Below are 17,632 nucleotides of genomic sequence, written 5' to 3' on the forward strand. Positions count from 1 at the left end.
GTCCGACTCTTGATTTCTGCTCAAGTCATGATCTCATGGTTCATGAGTTCCAGCCCCACATGGGGCTCTGCGCATGGGATCAAGCCCTGTAATGGGCTCTGCACAGAGTGTGGAGCCTGCTTGAGACTGACTCCCCCCGCCCCTCTCTCTCACTCCCCGCCCCTGCTTGTGCTCTCTAAAATTAAAAAAAACCTTAATTAAAAAAAACTAATAATAATGGTCTCATTTGTAAAACCTTAAAATCATAATAAAAGGTAACCTCAGATACACAGTTAAAAGTTACGGTGAAAATTCAGATTAATAACTCGTTATTAAACTACCTTTAGAATACTGGAAATGTTATTATCACACAAACCAATATTCTAACATTTTATATTTACTTTGAGTTATACTATATTTTAGTTTTTGCTATTTGTCTTCTATTGCTGATAACTGAAAGAACACTCTAGTCTAGAATAACAATTATGTTTAAGAAATAAAATATAAAGCAGTTAGTCAATAATATTTCATATTTGTTAATCATGCCACATTATTCCCAAACTATCTCTGCAAGGAAAAATTTTACTTTCTCTTCTACATATAGACAAAGGACCACTAAGTAACAGCATGTTTGCCTGAATACCAAAAATGAAATTCTGTCCCTCCCAATTCCTTCCTGTCAGCTAAGGAGAGTTTAAATTAAAAGAAAAAAGAGGCCAGTCCTCATCTGTGCATATTTCCTTCCTATCAGCTCAGCCAAGCCCAGTGTGAAATGGGTTCCATTATCTCTGGTCCTAATGGAGGGCTAGTAAAAACAAACTACAGTTAGAGGCAAAAAAGAAAAACAAAATAGGAAAGACATCAGTTTGGTATATGCTAATCTACAGTAATGATTCACAATTTAAAACTCTCATCAAATGGAAGAATAAAATGATGGTTTGTTTTTGAGAGCAAAATTCGAAATGTAAGCTATTAAAGGTTAAAATACAGCAATATGCCAAGTTAAATAAGTTGCCTTAACGCCATGGAAGCAATTCTAAATCTCCCTCATTTATCCTTGTCTCACTTAAATGCAGAATCTACCTACACTCCAACAGGCACTCATGATTCAAGGAGTACAGGCTAGAAGTCAGTTCTGCTATTTAGCACCACTCTGGTTTGGCCCTTGAACATCAGCTAGATTTATAGAAAATACCCACTAACACTTATGACCTTTAACAGTCTTCTGACTTGAATACCTGCTACAAGCCAAACTTACCTGGCCTACCTGAAATTCTAGTCCTGGTCTTCTCTGGTCAATTCTGCCCAATGCTGCCAAAATTCTGTACAAAAAACCAAGCTCTAGCATCCATTTAAAAGAATGTATTGTTGGGGTGCCTGGGTAGCTCAGTCAGTTAAGCATCTGACTTAGGCTCATGTCATGATCTCATTCATGGTCTGTGAGTTCAAGCCTCGCGTTGGGCTCTGTGCTGACAGCTCGGAGACTGGAGCCTGCTTCAGATTCTGTGTCTCCCTCTCTCTCTGTCCCTCCCCCATTCATGCTCTTGTCTCTCTCTCAAAAATAAATACAAATTAAAAGAAACTATTAAAAAAAAAAAGTATTGTTGGTGTTTTAATACAAAATAACTTACCTAAGGTATCCTTTAGGTTTTTTACAATAGATGCTTTCCGAGCACTGTTTTTCCTTTCCACATAGTTAGAAGGCACAAAACCCGTTTTATTCATGGAGTTTCGAACTCGCCACCAGGATTTAGAGTCATCCAGAAGCCATAATCTCTCATTCTTCTTAATGTCCAGCTCTTGTTCTTGTTGGGCCACATAATCAAATTTGGCTATTACCACCACTTCTTCTGCCATCTTTCAGCAGCTTCAGCACTGTAACCACATAGAAAACATTTTTTATGAGGTTTAATTAATTAGTAGTAGTATACATGCTTTTCAAATGAGATACACCAAAACCCTAAGAGCCCTGAAAGGATTAAAGGAAAAATATGAAAAAACACAAAAAAAACAGGCAATACTAATACTAATCAAAACAAAACTAGTGTAGCTATATTAATAACACACAAAAGGACTTTAAGGCAAACCATTACCAGTAATAAAGAAGTTCACTACAAAAACTAGTTCAATACATAATAGAAGATGTTATGAAATATATTTAACAGCTAAACTTATATGTACCTATTAACATAGTTCCAAAATAGATTGATAGAACCACAGGAAAAGTAGACAACTCCATTATCACAGAGGACAATTTTTAACATACTCATCTCAGTATAAATCAAGGAGACAAAAAAAAATTAGTAAGGCTAGGTAAGAACTGACATCAAGGGGTGGCTGGGTGGCTCAGTGGTTAAGCACCAGACTCTTGATTTCAGCTCAGGTCACAATCTCACAGCTTGTGGGATGGAGCCCCGTGAGGGGATCCATGCTTGATAGCGCAGGGCCTGCTTCCTATTATCTCTCTCCCTCTGCCTCTTCCCTGCTTGTACATGTGCACTGTCTCTCTCTCTCTCTCAAAATAAACTTAAAAAAAAAAAAAAAAGAACTGACAGCAAAACTATTAATCTGATCTAATAAACATACACATATATTACTTCCAAAGATAATACAAATGGAATAAACATACAAATTGATCAAATGTTAGGCAATAGAGAAAGTCCCAGTAACTTTCAAGTACTTGGTATCCTACAACCATATTCTCTGACAACCATAACAAAAAGAGCTTTTTAAAAACCTCCTGTTTGGAAACTTCTAAAACTTTGAGTCAAAGAAGAAATTATAATAGAATTGTGAAAATATTTAGAGAAGTAAAGTAATAAAAAGACTACATAGCCAATCTGTGGGATGCAGCAAAAGGACTATATATAGAGAAATCCTAGTTGTAAATAGTTACATCAGAAAAATCAGAAAATCTTAAATTAATGAACTGAGCATCTGTCTTAAGCAGTTAGAAAAGTAAAATATAAAGTAGAAAAAATGAAGTAATACAAATAAAAGTAGAATTTAATGAAACAGAAAACAATGTTATAGGAGAAAGGCTCAATAGAATACAAAGGTAGTTCTTTGCCATGACTAAAAATGGACATAGTTTGGCAAGACTGATAAATGAATAAAGGAAAAACATACCCAAATACCAAGAATGAAAAGGGAGTCCTAATTATGGATGCTTCAGACATTCAAAACACCTGGCAATACTATAAGCAACTTTATTAATAAATCTGAAAACTAAAATGTGCAAATTTATAGAAAAATAAAAACTAAAAAGGTACTAGCATTCAATCTTAGTCATTAAGAAACCTTCCCATAATGAACATCCTGATGTTCATTAAAACCACACAGTTTTATAGGCAAGTTCTATTAAAATACAAGGAATTGTAATTCCAATTTACACAAACTCTTTCAGAAAAAAGAAAGGAAATTTACAAGTCTAACTCACTCTTGAACTTACTAGTTCAGCTCCCTACTTTCTTCAGAGAGATTATCATACATGAAAAGCTATCTCTGGCTTAGCAAGCAAATAAATTAAGCTTTTGGGTTTGGATATTGAATAGCATTCTCCTTTCTCAACAATGAAGCAAGTTGTTCAATGTTCTCAAAGAAATGCATTTTAATCTAGAATTCAACATTCACTAGCATTCAAGTGTAGATAGTTTTGTGTTTATAAGGTAGATACTTTTTGGGGGGCAATGCAAGGCCTCAAAACCTACCATATATTCTTTGGAAAGAATGACTCAAGTATGTAAAGCAGTGAAATAACTAATAATGCTAAAATAAGAGGATGATGTGGTATTAAAAAAACAATGAACAGGGAGAAATCAGAAAAATCAATTTGTATTCCTGCAACTTTTCTGTATGAAATTACTTCACTTCCAAATAAGTTACAACCAAGTCTAAATAATTACTAGCACATGATGCAAAAATATACAGCAATGAGTGATAAATTTTCTGAGGCAATAAAAAGCAGAGGATTTTTTTTTTTCGGGCATACTTAAGCACTGACTCTGATTCCTTCCCTGTGGGAACCTGCATGTGCGCACGCACGTGCGTGCGCACGTACACACACACACACACACACCCTTATAATTAATCTATAAATTTAATGAAATTTAATTGCAGGTCCCAGTGGAATTTATTTTGAAATGTGACAAACCAAGTTTAAAATTTACTTAGAAGAGTAATCATATAAAACCGGCAAATGATATTTTATTAAATTTAAGAGTTGGTGTGATGGCGCTGTAGGTTGTATACCCAGAACTTTCTCATTTCCTCACAATATCTCAATTATCCTTCTAATTGTCACCTCACTATTATTGTTTTAGCCATGCAATTGGGGAGGACTGACTCTAGCTTCAAAGCTCTATTTGGGTTAATCAAAGTCATTCCTTCCCATCAAAAGGATAATAATAAGGGAATTCTATAAACACTCCACACACATAAATTTGACAACTTAGAGGAAATGGACCAATTCTTCAAAAAATACAAATTATCAAAACACACTCATTATAAACTATATAATTTGAATAGCCCCATAACTATTCAGGAAATTAAATTCATAATATAAAACTTTACCCCCCAAAAGAAATCTTCAGGTCCAGATGACTTCACTCAAGAAATCTACCAATTATTTAAAAAACTTACACCAGTTCTACATTATCTCTTCTAGGAAATAGTAGAGGGAGAAATATTTCCCAATTTATCTTTGAAGTTGGTATTACCCTGATGTCAAAACTAGACAACAACAGTATGAAAAAATGACCAACCAATATCCCTCATTAATATAGATGCAAATATCCTTAAAAAATATATAAGCAAGTGGAATTCAGCAGTATATAAAAAGAATTAATATGCCATGATCCAGCAGGGTTTTTTCCAGGGATACAAAGCTGGTTCAATATTCAAATATTAAACAGTATAATTCACATTAACAAGCCAAGAAAAATCATATGAGCATATTACTCAATGCAGAAAAAGCATCTGACAAATTCAATACCCATGATAAAAGTTCTCAGAAAAACAGAAATAGAAGGGAACTTCCTCAACTTGATAAATGGGATCTACAAAAAACCTACAGCTAACAACATACTTAATGGTTAAAGACAGATACCTTCCTCCTACAATCAAGAACAAGGTAAAGATATCCACTCTCACTACTCTTATTCAACAAAGTGTTGTAAGTTTTAGCCAGTTCAGCAAGGCAAGTAAAGGATATAAACAACACACAGATGAGAAAAGAAGAAATAAAACTCTCCTTATCTGCAGAGGACATGACTGATAACACAGATTCTAAGAAAGCTACCCAAAAAAACCCAAAAAAAACAAAAACAAAAAAACTCCATCCCAGTACTAACTAGTGAATTCAGCAAGGTCACAGGACACAAGATCAACATGCAAAAATCAACTGTATTTCTATATTCTATGAAGGAACACATGGACACCAAAATCAAAAATGCAATACCATTGGGGCGCCTTGGTGGCTCAGTTGGTTGAGCTTCAGACTTTGGCTCAGGTCATGATCTCACGGTCTGGGAGTTTGAGCCCCGTGTTGGGCTCTGTGCTGACAGCTCAGAGCCTGAAGCCTGCTTCAGATTCTGTCTCCCCCTCTCTCTCTGACCCTGCCCCATTCATGCTCTGTCTCAAAAATAAATAAACGTTAAAAAAAAATTTTTTTTAAATGTGATACCATTTATAATTACTAAAAATGGGAAAAAAATGAAAGTGGTACAAAGCTAATAAAACATGAAGGAGACTATATGTTGAAAACTATAAAATGCAGATGAAAGAAATTAAAGAAAATCTAAAAGTGTTTTTGAAATGGAAGACACAGAGTAAGGACACTAATTTTTCCCAAATTGATACACAGGTTTACATAATTCTTATCAAAGTCCCAGCAAAATTTTTTTGCTTATATACACAGTATTATTCTATAATTTGGATGGAAGGGCAAAATAACTAGAATAAGCTAAAACATTTCTTGAAGTCAATATAAAATGATTTGGGGAAACTTATTATATAGATATAATAGTCAAGTTGTATAATATCAGCAAAGAAATAGACACGTATAACAATGGAAAAGAGAGTCCAGAAACAGACCCACAACAAATATGCCCAACTGGATTTTGATCAGGTATAAAAATTAATTCACTGGCTGGGATATAGGGGAGTTTTCTCAACAAATGTTGCTAAAGCAAAAGGACATTAATAGCCACCACCCAACCCCTAGCAAAAAAGTACAACACCTAATCTCACATCTTATACAAACACTAACTCAAAATGAATGACAACCTTAGATGTAAAACTATGAAATTTTAAGAAAAATATATCAGGATACAGAGCTAGGCAAAGAGTTCTTAGACTTGACACCACAAGCAAGATCCATAGAAGGAAAAACTCAACAATAGAAAAACAGAAGTAGAAAATGAACAAAAGACATGAAGAGACATTCACTGAAGAAGATATATAGATGGCAAATAAGGACATAAAAAGATGTTCATCATCATTAGCTCTTAAGAAAATGCAAATTAAAACCACATTGAAATGTCACACACACCTACCAGAATGGCTAAATTAAAACAGTAACAATACCAAATGTTGATAAAGATATGTTGAAACTGAATCACTCATACACTGCTGATGAGAATATGTTAAATGATACAGATGCTCTGAAAAACAGCTTGGCAGCTTCTTGTAAAACAAAACATGCAACTACCACACAACCAAGCAACTGTACTCCAGGGCATTTATCCCAAAGAAATGAAGTCTTACATTCACACAAAAACTTTTACCTAAATACAAAACAACTTTATTTGTAATAGCCCCAAATGGTAAACCACTCTTGTCCTTCAACAAGAGAATGGTTAAATAAACTGTGGTACATTCCATACCATGGAATATAATTCAGCAATAAAAAGGGGAAAAAAATAACTGATATATGCAATAACCTGAATGTAACTCCAGGGAATTATGCTGAGTGACCAAAAAAAAACCCAAATTAACAAAAACCAAAACCCAAAAAACACCAATCCCAAAGTTACACACTGTGTAACTCCATTTATAGGATATTCTTGAAATGACAAATCTATAGCAATGGTGAAGAGATTAATGACTGCCTAGGGTTAAGAAGGGAATGGGAATTGGGAGGGAAGTGGGGGTGGTTTTAAAAGAGCAACATCAGGGATTCTTGTGATGAAAATGTGTATCTTGACTATATAAATATTCATATATTGAATGTTATACTGTACTATACTTCTGCCAGATGTCACCATTGGGAGAAACTAAGTAAAGGAGACACTGGATCTCTCAGTAAGTTGTAAGATTTCTTATGACTGCATATGGATCTATAATTATCTCAAAATTAAAAGTTAAAAATAAAATACATTGATTAGAGATAAAAAAGCAAAACAAAAAATATAGAAATAATATTTTCACACTCCTGATGTAAGGAAGTCTTTTATTACCATGATTCCAGTATTAGAAACTACAAAATGAAATTTAAACTTTTTTACAGCAAAGGACAGTACCTACTGCTGCTGTAACAGATTATCATAAACTTAGTGACTTAAATTACCTTACAGCTCTGAAGGTCAGAAGTATGAAATGGGTCTTATGAGCTAAAATCAAAGTGTCAGCAGAGTTGTGTTCTTTCTGGTGGCTGCAGGGGAAAATCTACTCCTTGCCATTTCCAGCTTCTAGAAGCTGCCTGCATTCCTTGGCTCATGACTGCACCACTCTGGTCTTTAGTGTGATCCTCACATCTATTCTGCTCACTTTAACCTTTCTGCCTCCCTCTCATAAACACCTTTATAATTTACAGTGGCCCCATAAAGGTAATCCAAAATAATCTCCCCATCTCAAAATCCTTAACATATGCAAAGTCTCTTTAACTATATAAGGTGACATATTCGCAGGTTCTGGACATTAGAATGTGTACATCTTTGAGGAGCCTTTATTCTACCTCCCACCAACATCAAAAAACAAAGTTAAGAAACTAAGTTTAAAAACTGGCAAAGAACAGGGGCACCTGGGTGGCTCAGTTGGTTAAGCATCTGACTTCAGCTCAGGTCATGATCTCACAGTTTGTGAGTTCGAGCCCCGCGTCAGGCTCTGAGCTGTCAGCACAGAGCCTGAAGCCTGAAGCCTACTTTGGATTCTGTGTTTCCCTCTCTCTCTCTGCCCCTGCTCCTCCACCACTCTGTCTCTCTCTCTCAAAAATAAACATTTTTTTTTAATTGGCAAAGAACAAAAAAGCAATTATGGAAAAGAAAGGAGTCAAAAAGTACTGTAAAAGATCCACTTGAATGTCCTTACATAAAGAAATGAAAACTAAAATTGAGGCATTAGTCTTTACCTATCAGAGTAACAGAAAATAGCCCAAGTTTATTCAAAGCTCCCAGAATGTACAAAATATGCCTTCTACTACTTACTGGAATTGTAACTAAAAATTGATATAAAGGTTGTATCTTTTAATTATGGACATTTTCAACACATACATAGTAAGGAATAGTATAACGAACCCCCCACCTATCACCCAACTTCAATTATCAATATTCTGCCTTTGTGGTTTATTTATCCCCCCAATTTTTGGTGGGAGTGTGGAAATCCTATGATCTCACCTATAAGTACTAAGAGATAACACATACCCCATAAAAATTAGCAACTAATCAAGGGGCTTTTACCTTTTCTGCCATGGGCCTTCACCCCATAGCAAAAAGAAAGTTAAGTCTAGTAAAACCTATTACTCCTACTCAGAATAAGGTTTTAAATGCATAAAAATACAGAAGATTGCAAATACAATAAACTATATTGAAATTCAGCTATCAACATATTTTTTTAAAACTTGTGCCGTTAAAAGCACCTCCAATGATTCTTTCATTTCACTCAGTTTTGCTAAGTGTATTTAAATAAAAAAAAAAAATTTATAGTTGGTTTGAACCAGGATCTAAACTAAATCTGTATACTGCACTTTGGTTAATGTTTTAAATCTCCTTAATCTATATGACACAGTTCTCTTTCCCCACTATTTCCATGCCATTTATTTGTTGAAGAACCTGGCTTCATTTGTTCTAGAGCACTTCCCACATTGTGGATTTGACTGAGGTGCATCCTCATGGTGTTCCTTTATCTTCCCTATCTCCTATAAATTGGTAATTTTATCTAGAGGCTTTACTCCCCTGACCCACCCCAGGTTCTATTATTGTTTTTGCAGGAATACTTCAGAGATACTCATGTGTACTTATTGGCATAAAACTGGAGGCACCCTATATCTGGTTGATGTTTAAAATGAATGGTGGATTCATAGTATCAAACTGATTCACCTATCATCAAGCTCCCCATCAAACCTTTACCTAATGGTTTTATCAGCCATTGATGATCACTGCCCAGATCTACTATCTCCAAAATGATGATTTGCTAGCTCAACCTGCTTTAGGAAACTGTGAATGTTTTACTAAGAACATTTATGATTACGCTAATATACAGACCCTAACAGGAAAGACAGAATATATGCTTCTGTGTGGTTAGAACACCAACTGGATATAGTAGGAATATCTGCCCTTTGTCTTTGACATAACTCTTTCCAGTCATGTGTCTTTTTAACTTGGTTATTACATTTTAGGTACAAAAGTTTTCAAGAAAAACTTCACAATAATTGTCAAAATTTTAAATGCACATTTCTTTGAATCAGCAACCTACATACTACAGGAAAAAACAATGCAAGTATTTAAAGTTATGTAGAATGTTTGCTGTTTCACTGCTATGAAAAAGAAGGAATGAAATGTACACCAAGGGGCACCTGGCTGGCTCAGTCAGAAAAGCATGCAACTCTGGATCCTGGGATTGTAAATTTGAGCCTCATGTTATGTGTAGAGATTGCTTAAGGATAAAATCTTTAGGGGAGCCTGGCTGGCTCAGTTGGTTGGGTATCTGACTTCGGCTCAGGTCATGATCTCACAGTCCTTGAGTTCGAGCCCCGCGTGGGGTGGTGCTGACAGGTTTGAGTCTGGAGCCTGCTTCAGATTCTGTCTCTCTCTCTCTCTGCCCCTCCCCCACTCATGCTCTCTCAAAAATATATAAAAACATTTTTAAAAATTAAAAAAATAATAAAATAAAATAAAATAAAACCTTAAAAAAAAAAAAAAAGAAATGCACACCAAGAGTGTCTATAAAGTACTGGTATGGTAAAATGGCCAATAAATATTAAGTAAAAATGCAAATTCCAAAACAAGAGGATTATAATTCTACTTTGAAAAAAATTCCAATTACAGATGTTTGTATAGGCATTAAAAAGTTCTGGGAGGGGGAGGCCTGGATGCCCTTAGTCAGTTGAGCACTTTGGCTCAGGTCATGATCTCGCCGTTTGTAAATTTGAGCCCTACATCGGGCTCTCTGCTGTCAGTTTAGAGCCTGTTCCAGATCCTCCGTCCCGTCTCTCTGCCCCTCCCCTGCTCATGAGCCTGTGTGCTCTCTCTCTCTTCCTCTCTCTCTCTCTCAAAAATAAACAAAAAACAAAAGTTCTGGGAGGATATATTGCAAGCTGTAAAAGTGATAGCCTCAGTCAGTGAGTGGTAAGGTGGGTAAAACTTAGTCCGTACGCCACAGATCTGTGTGGTTTGAATACATATTACTTTATTTTTTCATGTTTTATTTATTTTTAAAGGAGAGAGTGCAAGCGGGGGAGGGGCAGAGAGAGAGATGGAGACAGAGGATCCAAAACAGGCTCTGTGCTGACAGCAGCAAGCCTGATGTGGGGCTCAAACTCTCAAGCCGTGAGATTATGACCTGAACCAAAGTCGGAGGCTCAACCAACTGAGCCACCCAGGCACTCCTACTTTATTTATTTATTTTTTAATGTACTATAAAAGATAAAACTAATGGAAAACTACCTAATAGGAACTGGCAGCCAAAATACAAAGTAGGGGTGAGGAAAATTGGGAAAAGTATGACAGAAAAAGCAATGTAAGAGAAATAAGGGTATGAAGTAAATTTGCTTTATAGTAGAACCACAACTAACACCTAAATAATTATAACATAAAGCAAAATAAAACAAAAACAAAAAAAGAAAATAGACAAAAACAAACAAAAAAAACCACTAATAAGTTAAATTTTCTCTGAAGATCATTTCTTCAGTTAGGTAAGAGTTAATTTGAATTTAGAATCCAGACAGTAGGAAAAACGATGTTATCTTTAAATATGACAAAACATTGTGATATTTACACGTTTACACTACAAGAGGGATAGCTATTTGAGGCCAACTGAAAAAGCAAAGTAATGCTTCCTATCTCATGTCTACCCTGAGGCATAAACTAAGAGTAGAATGGGTAGAAACATTTGCACTATTTTAACAGCCATTTCTCTCTTGATCTCTTTTAGCCAAGCTTAGTTCAAATCATATAAAATGAATATAATGTGAAAACAGGGAGTAAATTCACAAACTACATTTACCAAACTAAATGTTTCACTGGAGAAGAGGCTGTTTCTCAATTAGAGGCCTTTTGTGGGGCACCTGAAGTTGGCTTGGGCACTAACTCTTAATTAATTTTGGCTCAGGGCATGAGCTCACAGTTCATGGGATCCAGCCCTGTGTCAGGCTCTGTGCTGACAATGCAGAGCCTGTGTGGGATTCTCTTTCTGCCCCTCCCCTGCTCACATGTGCTCTATCAAAATAAATAAATAAACTTAAAAAAAAAATAGTAGGAGCACCTGGGTGGCTCAGGCAGTTGAGCATCCTCTTTGGCTCAGATCATGATCTCGCTGTCCGTGAGTTCAAGTCCCACAGTGGGCTCTGTGCTGACAGCTTGGAGCCTGGAGCTTGTTTCAGATTCTGTGTCTCCCTCTCTCTCTCTGTCCCTCCCCCACTCATGCTCTGTCTCTCTCTCTCTCTCTCTCTCTCTCTCTCTCTGTTAAAAATAAACATTAAAAAAAATTTTTTTAAGTAAATACGTGGGTGAATATAGTAAGATTATTTTTTATCTTCTAAATGCTTTAAAACATGCATAGCTCTTGAGAAGGAATATTATAATACCATCATGGGGGTTCATATGTATAATTCATATGATAATTATTATATAAAGTGGGAAGGGCAACGGGACCTATTTGGTTGTAAGGTCTTACGTTCTTTTTTTTTTTTTTCCAGGGAACATTTTGCTTTTTATTTTTATTTTTTTTTCAATATATGAAATTTATTGTCAAATTGGTTTCCATACAACACCCAGTGCTCATCCCAAAAGGTGCCCTCCTCAATACCCATCACCCAGTAAGGTCTTATGTTCTATTTGAAGTGGTAAAATATAAATTCTAGATATAATATGAAAAGTCAAGTATACATAGAATATTATAATCTTTAGGGCAATCACTAAAAAAATTGGACAAAGATATAACCAAAAACCAAAAGATACAATAAAATGGATACTAAGAAAGTATTCAAATAATCCAAAAGAAGAAAAACCTCCACAGTAAACAAATAATTAAACACAAATATATCAATAATTACACTAAATGGTCTTACACTAATTAAAAGACAGAGAGGTAGTTAGATTCAATTAATAAAAGACTATTAGAACCCCATTTTAAATATGATAGCATAAAAGTAAAAGATCATGCAAACAGGAATCAAAAGAAAGGTAAAGCTGCTATATAAATATCTGACAAAGTAGATTTCTGAACAAGAAAAATTACTGGGTACAGAAACAAGAGATAATGAGAAAAAGGTCAATTCACCAAAATGACACAACAATTTTATATGTATATGTACTTAACAGAGTTGCAAAATACACAAAGCAAAAATTATTAAAACTGAAAGAAGTAAACAAATCCACTATTCTTGGAAACTACAACTACTCTCAGTAATTCACGGAACATGTATAAAAGCAGCAAAAAAAAAAAAAAAAAAAAAAACCCAAGATTTAAACAACATCATCAACAAAGAGAATCTAACTGACTTACATAACACTATACTTAACAGCAACATAAACATCTTTTCAAGGGCACATGGAATATTCACCAAGACAGATCATATTCTGGACACTAAAATAAACCTTAATGATTGTAAAAAGAATTGATATTGTACAGCATACATTCTATGACCATGACAGAATTAAACTAGAAACCAGTGACAGAAAGATAACTGGAAAATCTCTAAGTATTTGGAAATTAAACACTACACTTCTAAACAATTCATGTTATCAAAGAGGAAAACTCAAAGGAAATTAGTAAATATTTTGAACTAAATAAAACTGAAAACACAACATATAAAAATTTTTTAGATGCAGCTAATAAAGTACTTACAAAGAAATTTATAGTATTGTCATTAATAAAATGTTAGAAAACAAGTCCCAAATCAATAATGGAAGTTTCTGCCTTAAAAAACTAGAAAAAGAGCATGTTAAACCCAGAGGAAACAAAAGGACATAATAAAGACCAGAAATCAGTGAGACTGAAATAGAAACTAGAGAAAAACCATTGAAACCAAAAGATGTTCTCTGAAAACATCAAGAAAATTGATAACTCTCTAGCAAGAATGACCAAAAAGACAAATTACCAATGTAATGAAACATAAATGAAAGAAACCTAAAACTAAAAACATAATGAAATACTGTTGCTATGGTCTGAAGGTTTGTGTCTCCCCAAAATTAATGTTGAAATCTTAACCTCCATAAGGTGATAGTTACTATGAAGCAGGGCCTTTGGGAGGTGATTAGGCCCTAAGGATAGAGCTCTCACGAATGGGATTAGTACTTTTGTAAAAGAAATCCAATACAACTCTCTAACCCCTTCTACCATGTGAGGATACAAGAAGCTTGCAACATGGAGGAGGGACTCACCTGACCATGCTGGCACCCTGATCTCAGACTTCCAGCTTCCAGACCTGCAAGCAGTAAGTTTCTGCTGTTTATAAGCCACCCGGCCTACCGTATTTTATCATCAGCCCAAACATAATGATACAGAAACTGGTACCAAGAATTGAGGGTACAGCTGTAACAAATACTTAAAGATGTGGGAGTGGCTTTCAAACTGGATAATGGACAGAATCTGGAAGTACAGGCTAGAAAAATTCTACATTGCCAAGAACAGACCATTAAGGGTAAATTCTTCTGAAGGCTCAGAAGTGGGAGACATGTAGGGAAAGCCTCAATCCTTTTAAGAGAATCCCTAAGTGGTCATGAACAGAATGTTGACTGAAATACAATGTTAAGAAAGAGACAACGGGGGCACCTGGCTCAACGGTGGCTCAGTTGGTTGAGCATCTGACTTCAGCTCAGGTTATGATCTCACAGTTCATGAGTTCAAGCCCCGCGTCGAGCTCTGTGCTGACAGCTCAGAGCCTGGAGCCTGCTTCGGATTCTGTGTCTCCCTCCCTCTGCCCCTTCCCAGCTCATGCTCTCTCTCTCTCTGTCTCTCAAAAAAAGAATAAACATTAAAAAAAAAAAATTTAAAAAAAAAAAAAAAAAAAAAAAAGAGGGAGACAATAGACCGAAAATGGAGTCCCTCATACTAAGCCCCTTGTCAGAAAACTAAGACTCAATACCTAGCATAATTGCAGTTTCAGTCTCTCCCAGAAATGTAACCTTTAACCAGTCGATCTGAAATTACCCGGTCAGCACCAGTGAGGTAATCCACCCAAAAGACCCCTTCCATTCTCCACAGGAAGGTGGCCTCTTTGCTAGAAACGTCCTTTTCCTGCCTTTCTCTACCAATAAAAGGCTTTAATTTTGTACAGCTCTTTGGAGTTCCTTTCTATCTGCTAGATGAGATGCTGCCCAATTCATGAATCATCAAATAAAGTCAGTAAGATCTTTACATTTACCCAGTCGAATTTGTTTTTTTAACAACAGTAAAGGCCAATCTGTAACATCTCAGACAGAAATAAGGTAAATGTTATTGGAAACTGGAGGAAAGGTGACCTTTGTTAGAAGATGGTAAGGCGCTTGGCTGAACTGTATTCACATCCTAGTGTTTTGTGGAAGGGTAGAACTTGTGAGGATGAAACTGGCTATCTGACTGAGGCCATTTCTATGCAAAGTGTTGAAATTGTGGCTTGGTTTCACTTGAGTGCTTACAGTAAAACATGAGAAGAAAAATATCTTAAAGATATAATTGTTAATCAAAAGGGAAGTTAATTTAAAAGGTAGAAATTCTCAGTCTGCTGTACTGCCAAAAAGAAAAAAAAGAAGAGAACGAGCGAGAGAGAGAAAACACTTTCAGAACAGAACACTACGAGTGTGGCAAGAGATTCTTTGATAGAGATTTGTAAAGGTGTGAACATGGGATTCAATCAGCCACCCCAGCAGGAAATAGCCAATATGAACTGGAAGGAGACAAAGATGAAAAAAGACTGTCAGTGTTCTTAGATTTAATAGGATGCGACATACAGATATGCCACTGCAAATGTGAGATACTCTTCAAGACAAAGGAAGAAGGACCCAAAAGGTGATTCAGAGATCATTAAGGCCACCTCCCCTTAGGGGAGGGGAGGGGAGGGGAGGGGAGGGGAGGAAAGGAAACACAACAGTACCAGGTGTCAATAAGGATGCAGAGCAATGGGAACTCACATTGCGCTTGTGGGGATGCAAAACAGTATAGCCACCTAAAGGGTAACAGTTTGGCAGCTTCTTATAAAGTTAAACATAGATTAACCATATACAATGTCCTTGAAACAGACTCAAAAGGCTATGTATGACATCCTGGACTACAAAGCGTGAGGGGGTGGGGCCTGGGTGGCTCAGTCGGTTAAGCTTCTGACTTCAACTCAGGTCATGATCTCACGGTTCCTGGGTTCAGGCCCCGCACTGGGCTTTGTGCTGACAATTCAGAGCCTGGAGCCTGCTTCAGATTCTGCATCTCCCTCTTTCTCTGCCCCTCCCCTGTTCGGTCTCTGTCTCTGTCTCTCAAAAATAAATGTTAAAAAAATTTTTAAATATATTAACAAAAAAAAGCATGAGGGGGTGAAAAACTGTTCTGTATTTAGATTGTGGCAGTGATTATGTAACTGTGTCAAATCTCAACCACACTCTAAAAAGTGTGAATCTTCCTGAATGTAAACTAAAATATTTGGCAGAAAATATTCACTGCTCAGTCTGATACTTTAAATGGACTTGTTTATATTCACATATGATTCTGTATCATCATGCAATATACATTCACTAAGTTTTGCAGATCTTCAAATGTTGACATTTTATTATAAAATATCATTGCATTCATACAGCCTCTGGAATCTCCAGAGTAAAAATGGAAATTAACATCTCTGTATAATGAAAATAGTCTGGTCTTGTAGACTCTTTAAAAGGTATGTTAGGAACCTCTAGAGAATTGCTAATCTAAATATAGTAATAATAACATCAGGCCAAACACCTAAAAATATATTCTTCCCCAACCTACTTTTATACATTTATTGGGTATATTTATATCTTAATGACACTAAGTCTGTCAAATCATGTTACCAATCATATTGTGTGTGATATGTAAACTATGAGGAAGGGTACAGTTTGCTATGTATATAGGCCATGATAAATATGACCATTTTTGGCAAGGCAATTGTTACATTCTGAGGAGAAGTATGGAATTAGCAAGTGATAGAAAAAAATTCTAAAAAGAAATCTCTCATGCTAATACAAATGCAATTTTAGACTCTCTTATAGTTTAACACATAACTTGACAATTTCCTGTTTCTGATAAAAATCAGCAGAGTGACAATACCCAAGTGACTAACTCCGGAAGTTTGGTTGGGTTACAGATCTTTCAGTAAACAATGAAGGGGGAAAAAAAAAATCCCCAAATACCTAACTTCAATATGCTGTAAGTAATGCAAAAAGACAAAGCAATTCATAAAATGATTTTATTCTATTCAATGTTTTAAGCCCTACTATCTTGTCAAGTAATTTTGATTGTTAAACACTCTTACAATGAAACAACACAGGTAAGAATCCCATCATGGGGAAAATAAAAGATTATAGGCTAGTCCGAAATAAAGGCTCTTAAAAAAAAAAAAAAAAAAAAATCAGGACTTTTTCTTTTTAAACAGGTCAAATAAAATGCCACCTTATTCTATTTAGTTTTGGAAATATCACTTTGAACATATCCCCAATAGAAGCAAAAAAAAAAAAAAAAAAAAAAAAAAAACCACAGGCACTAGTTCTGTGCATACCAAAATTAATTCAACAAATATTTACTAAGTAGTTTTTACAGACTAACAGGACACTGAGCTAATAAGGCCTGAGAGTAAAGAAAGGTATACCAAGCAAAACATGTTCTCAAAAAAATCAACTGTAATTCTATTTTTCAACAACTTATTTAATTAATGCTTTACTACTCCCTATATGATTATTTTGTCAGCTATCACAAAATTTTACTTATTACTCTGAATTATAAGCTGTATCAAGATCACCTTAAGAACATATCACCATTTTACACTCTGAAGAATATTACATTTTATATAATCTAAATAAGAAACCATTACACATTACCACTAAAGTGAAAGGAATAATCTTGCTAATATTACTAAATGATAAGTAATTATGGTATAAATCACCAATTATGAAAAAAGTAACATAATGAAGAATTTACTGGCATAATTAATACAACAAATGTAAACACATTAACTGATCTAATCCTTATTGTACTACATGGCAATTAAACCTAAATGGGTTGATAATCAACTATA

General features: G+C 35.2%; 1 protein-coding gene across 6 annotated transcripts in view; it reads right to left on the reverse strand.

Annotated features, from left to right (window-relative positions):
* NCK1 (NCK adaptor protein 1) overlaps positions 1-17,632 on the reverse strand; it is an 89,233-nt gene that overhangs the window by 21,832 nt on the left and 49,769 nt on the right. For 4 of the 6 annotated variants that reach the window (XM_042903593.1, XM_042903590.1, XM_042903591.1 and 1 more), the window contains one exon: positions 1,611-1,854. In XM_042903593.1, the coding sequence (XP_042759527.1) occupies positions 1,611-1,836 (226 nt within the window). In that variant the 5' untranslated portion in view covers positions 1,837-1,854. Of the gene's footprint in view, positions 1-1,610; positions 1,855-5,437; positions 5,463-11,676; positions 11,701-17,632 lie in introns of those variants that run through there. The other 2 variants (XM_042903594.1, XM_042903595.1) reach the window with 2 other exon arrangements.

Source organism: Panthera leo, chromosome C2 (assembly GCF_018350215.1).
Source record: "Panthera leo isolate Ple1 chromosome C2, P.leo_Ple1_pat1.1, whole genome shotgun sequence".
Lineage (NCBI taxonomy): Eukaryota > Metazoa > Chordata > Mammalia > Carnivora > Felidae > Panthera > Panthera leo.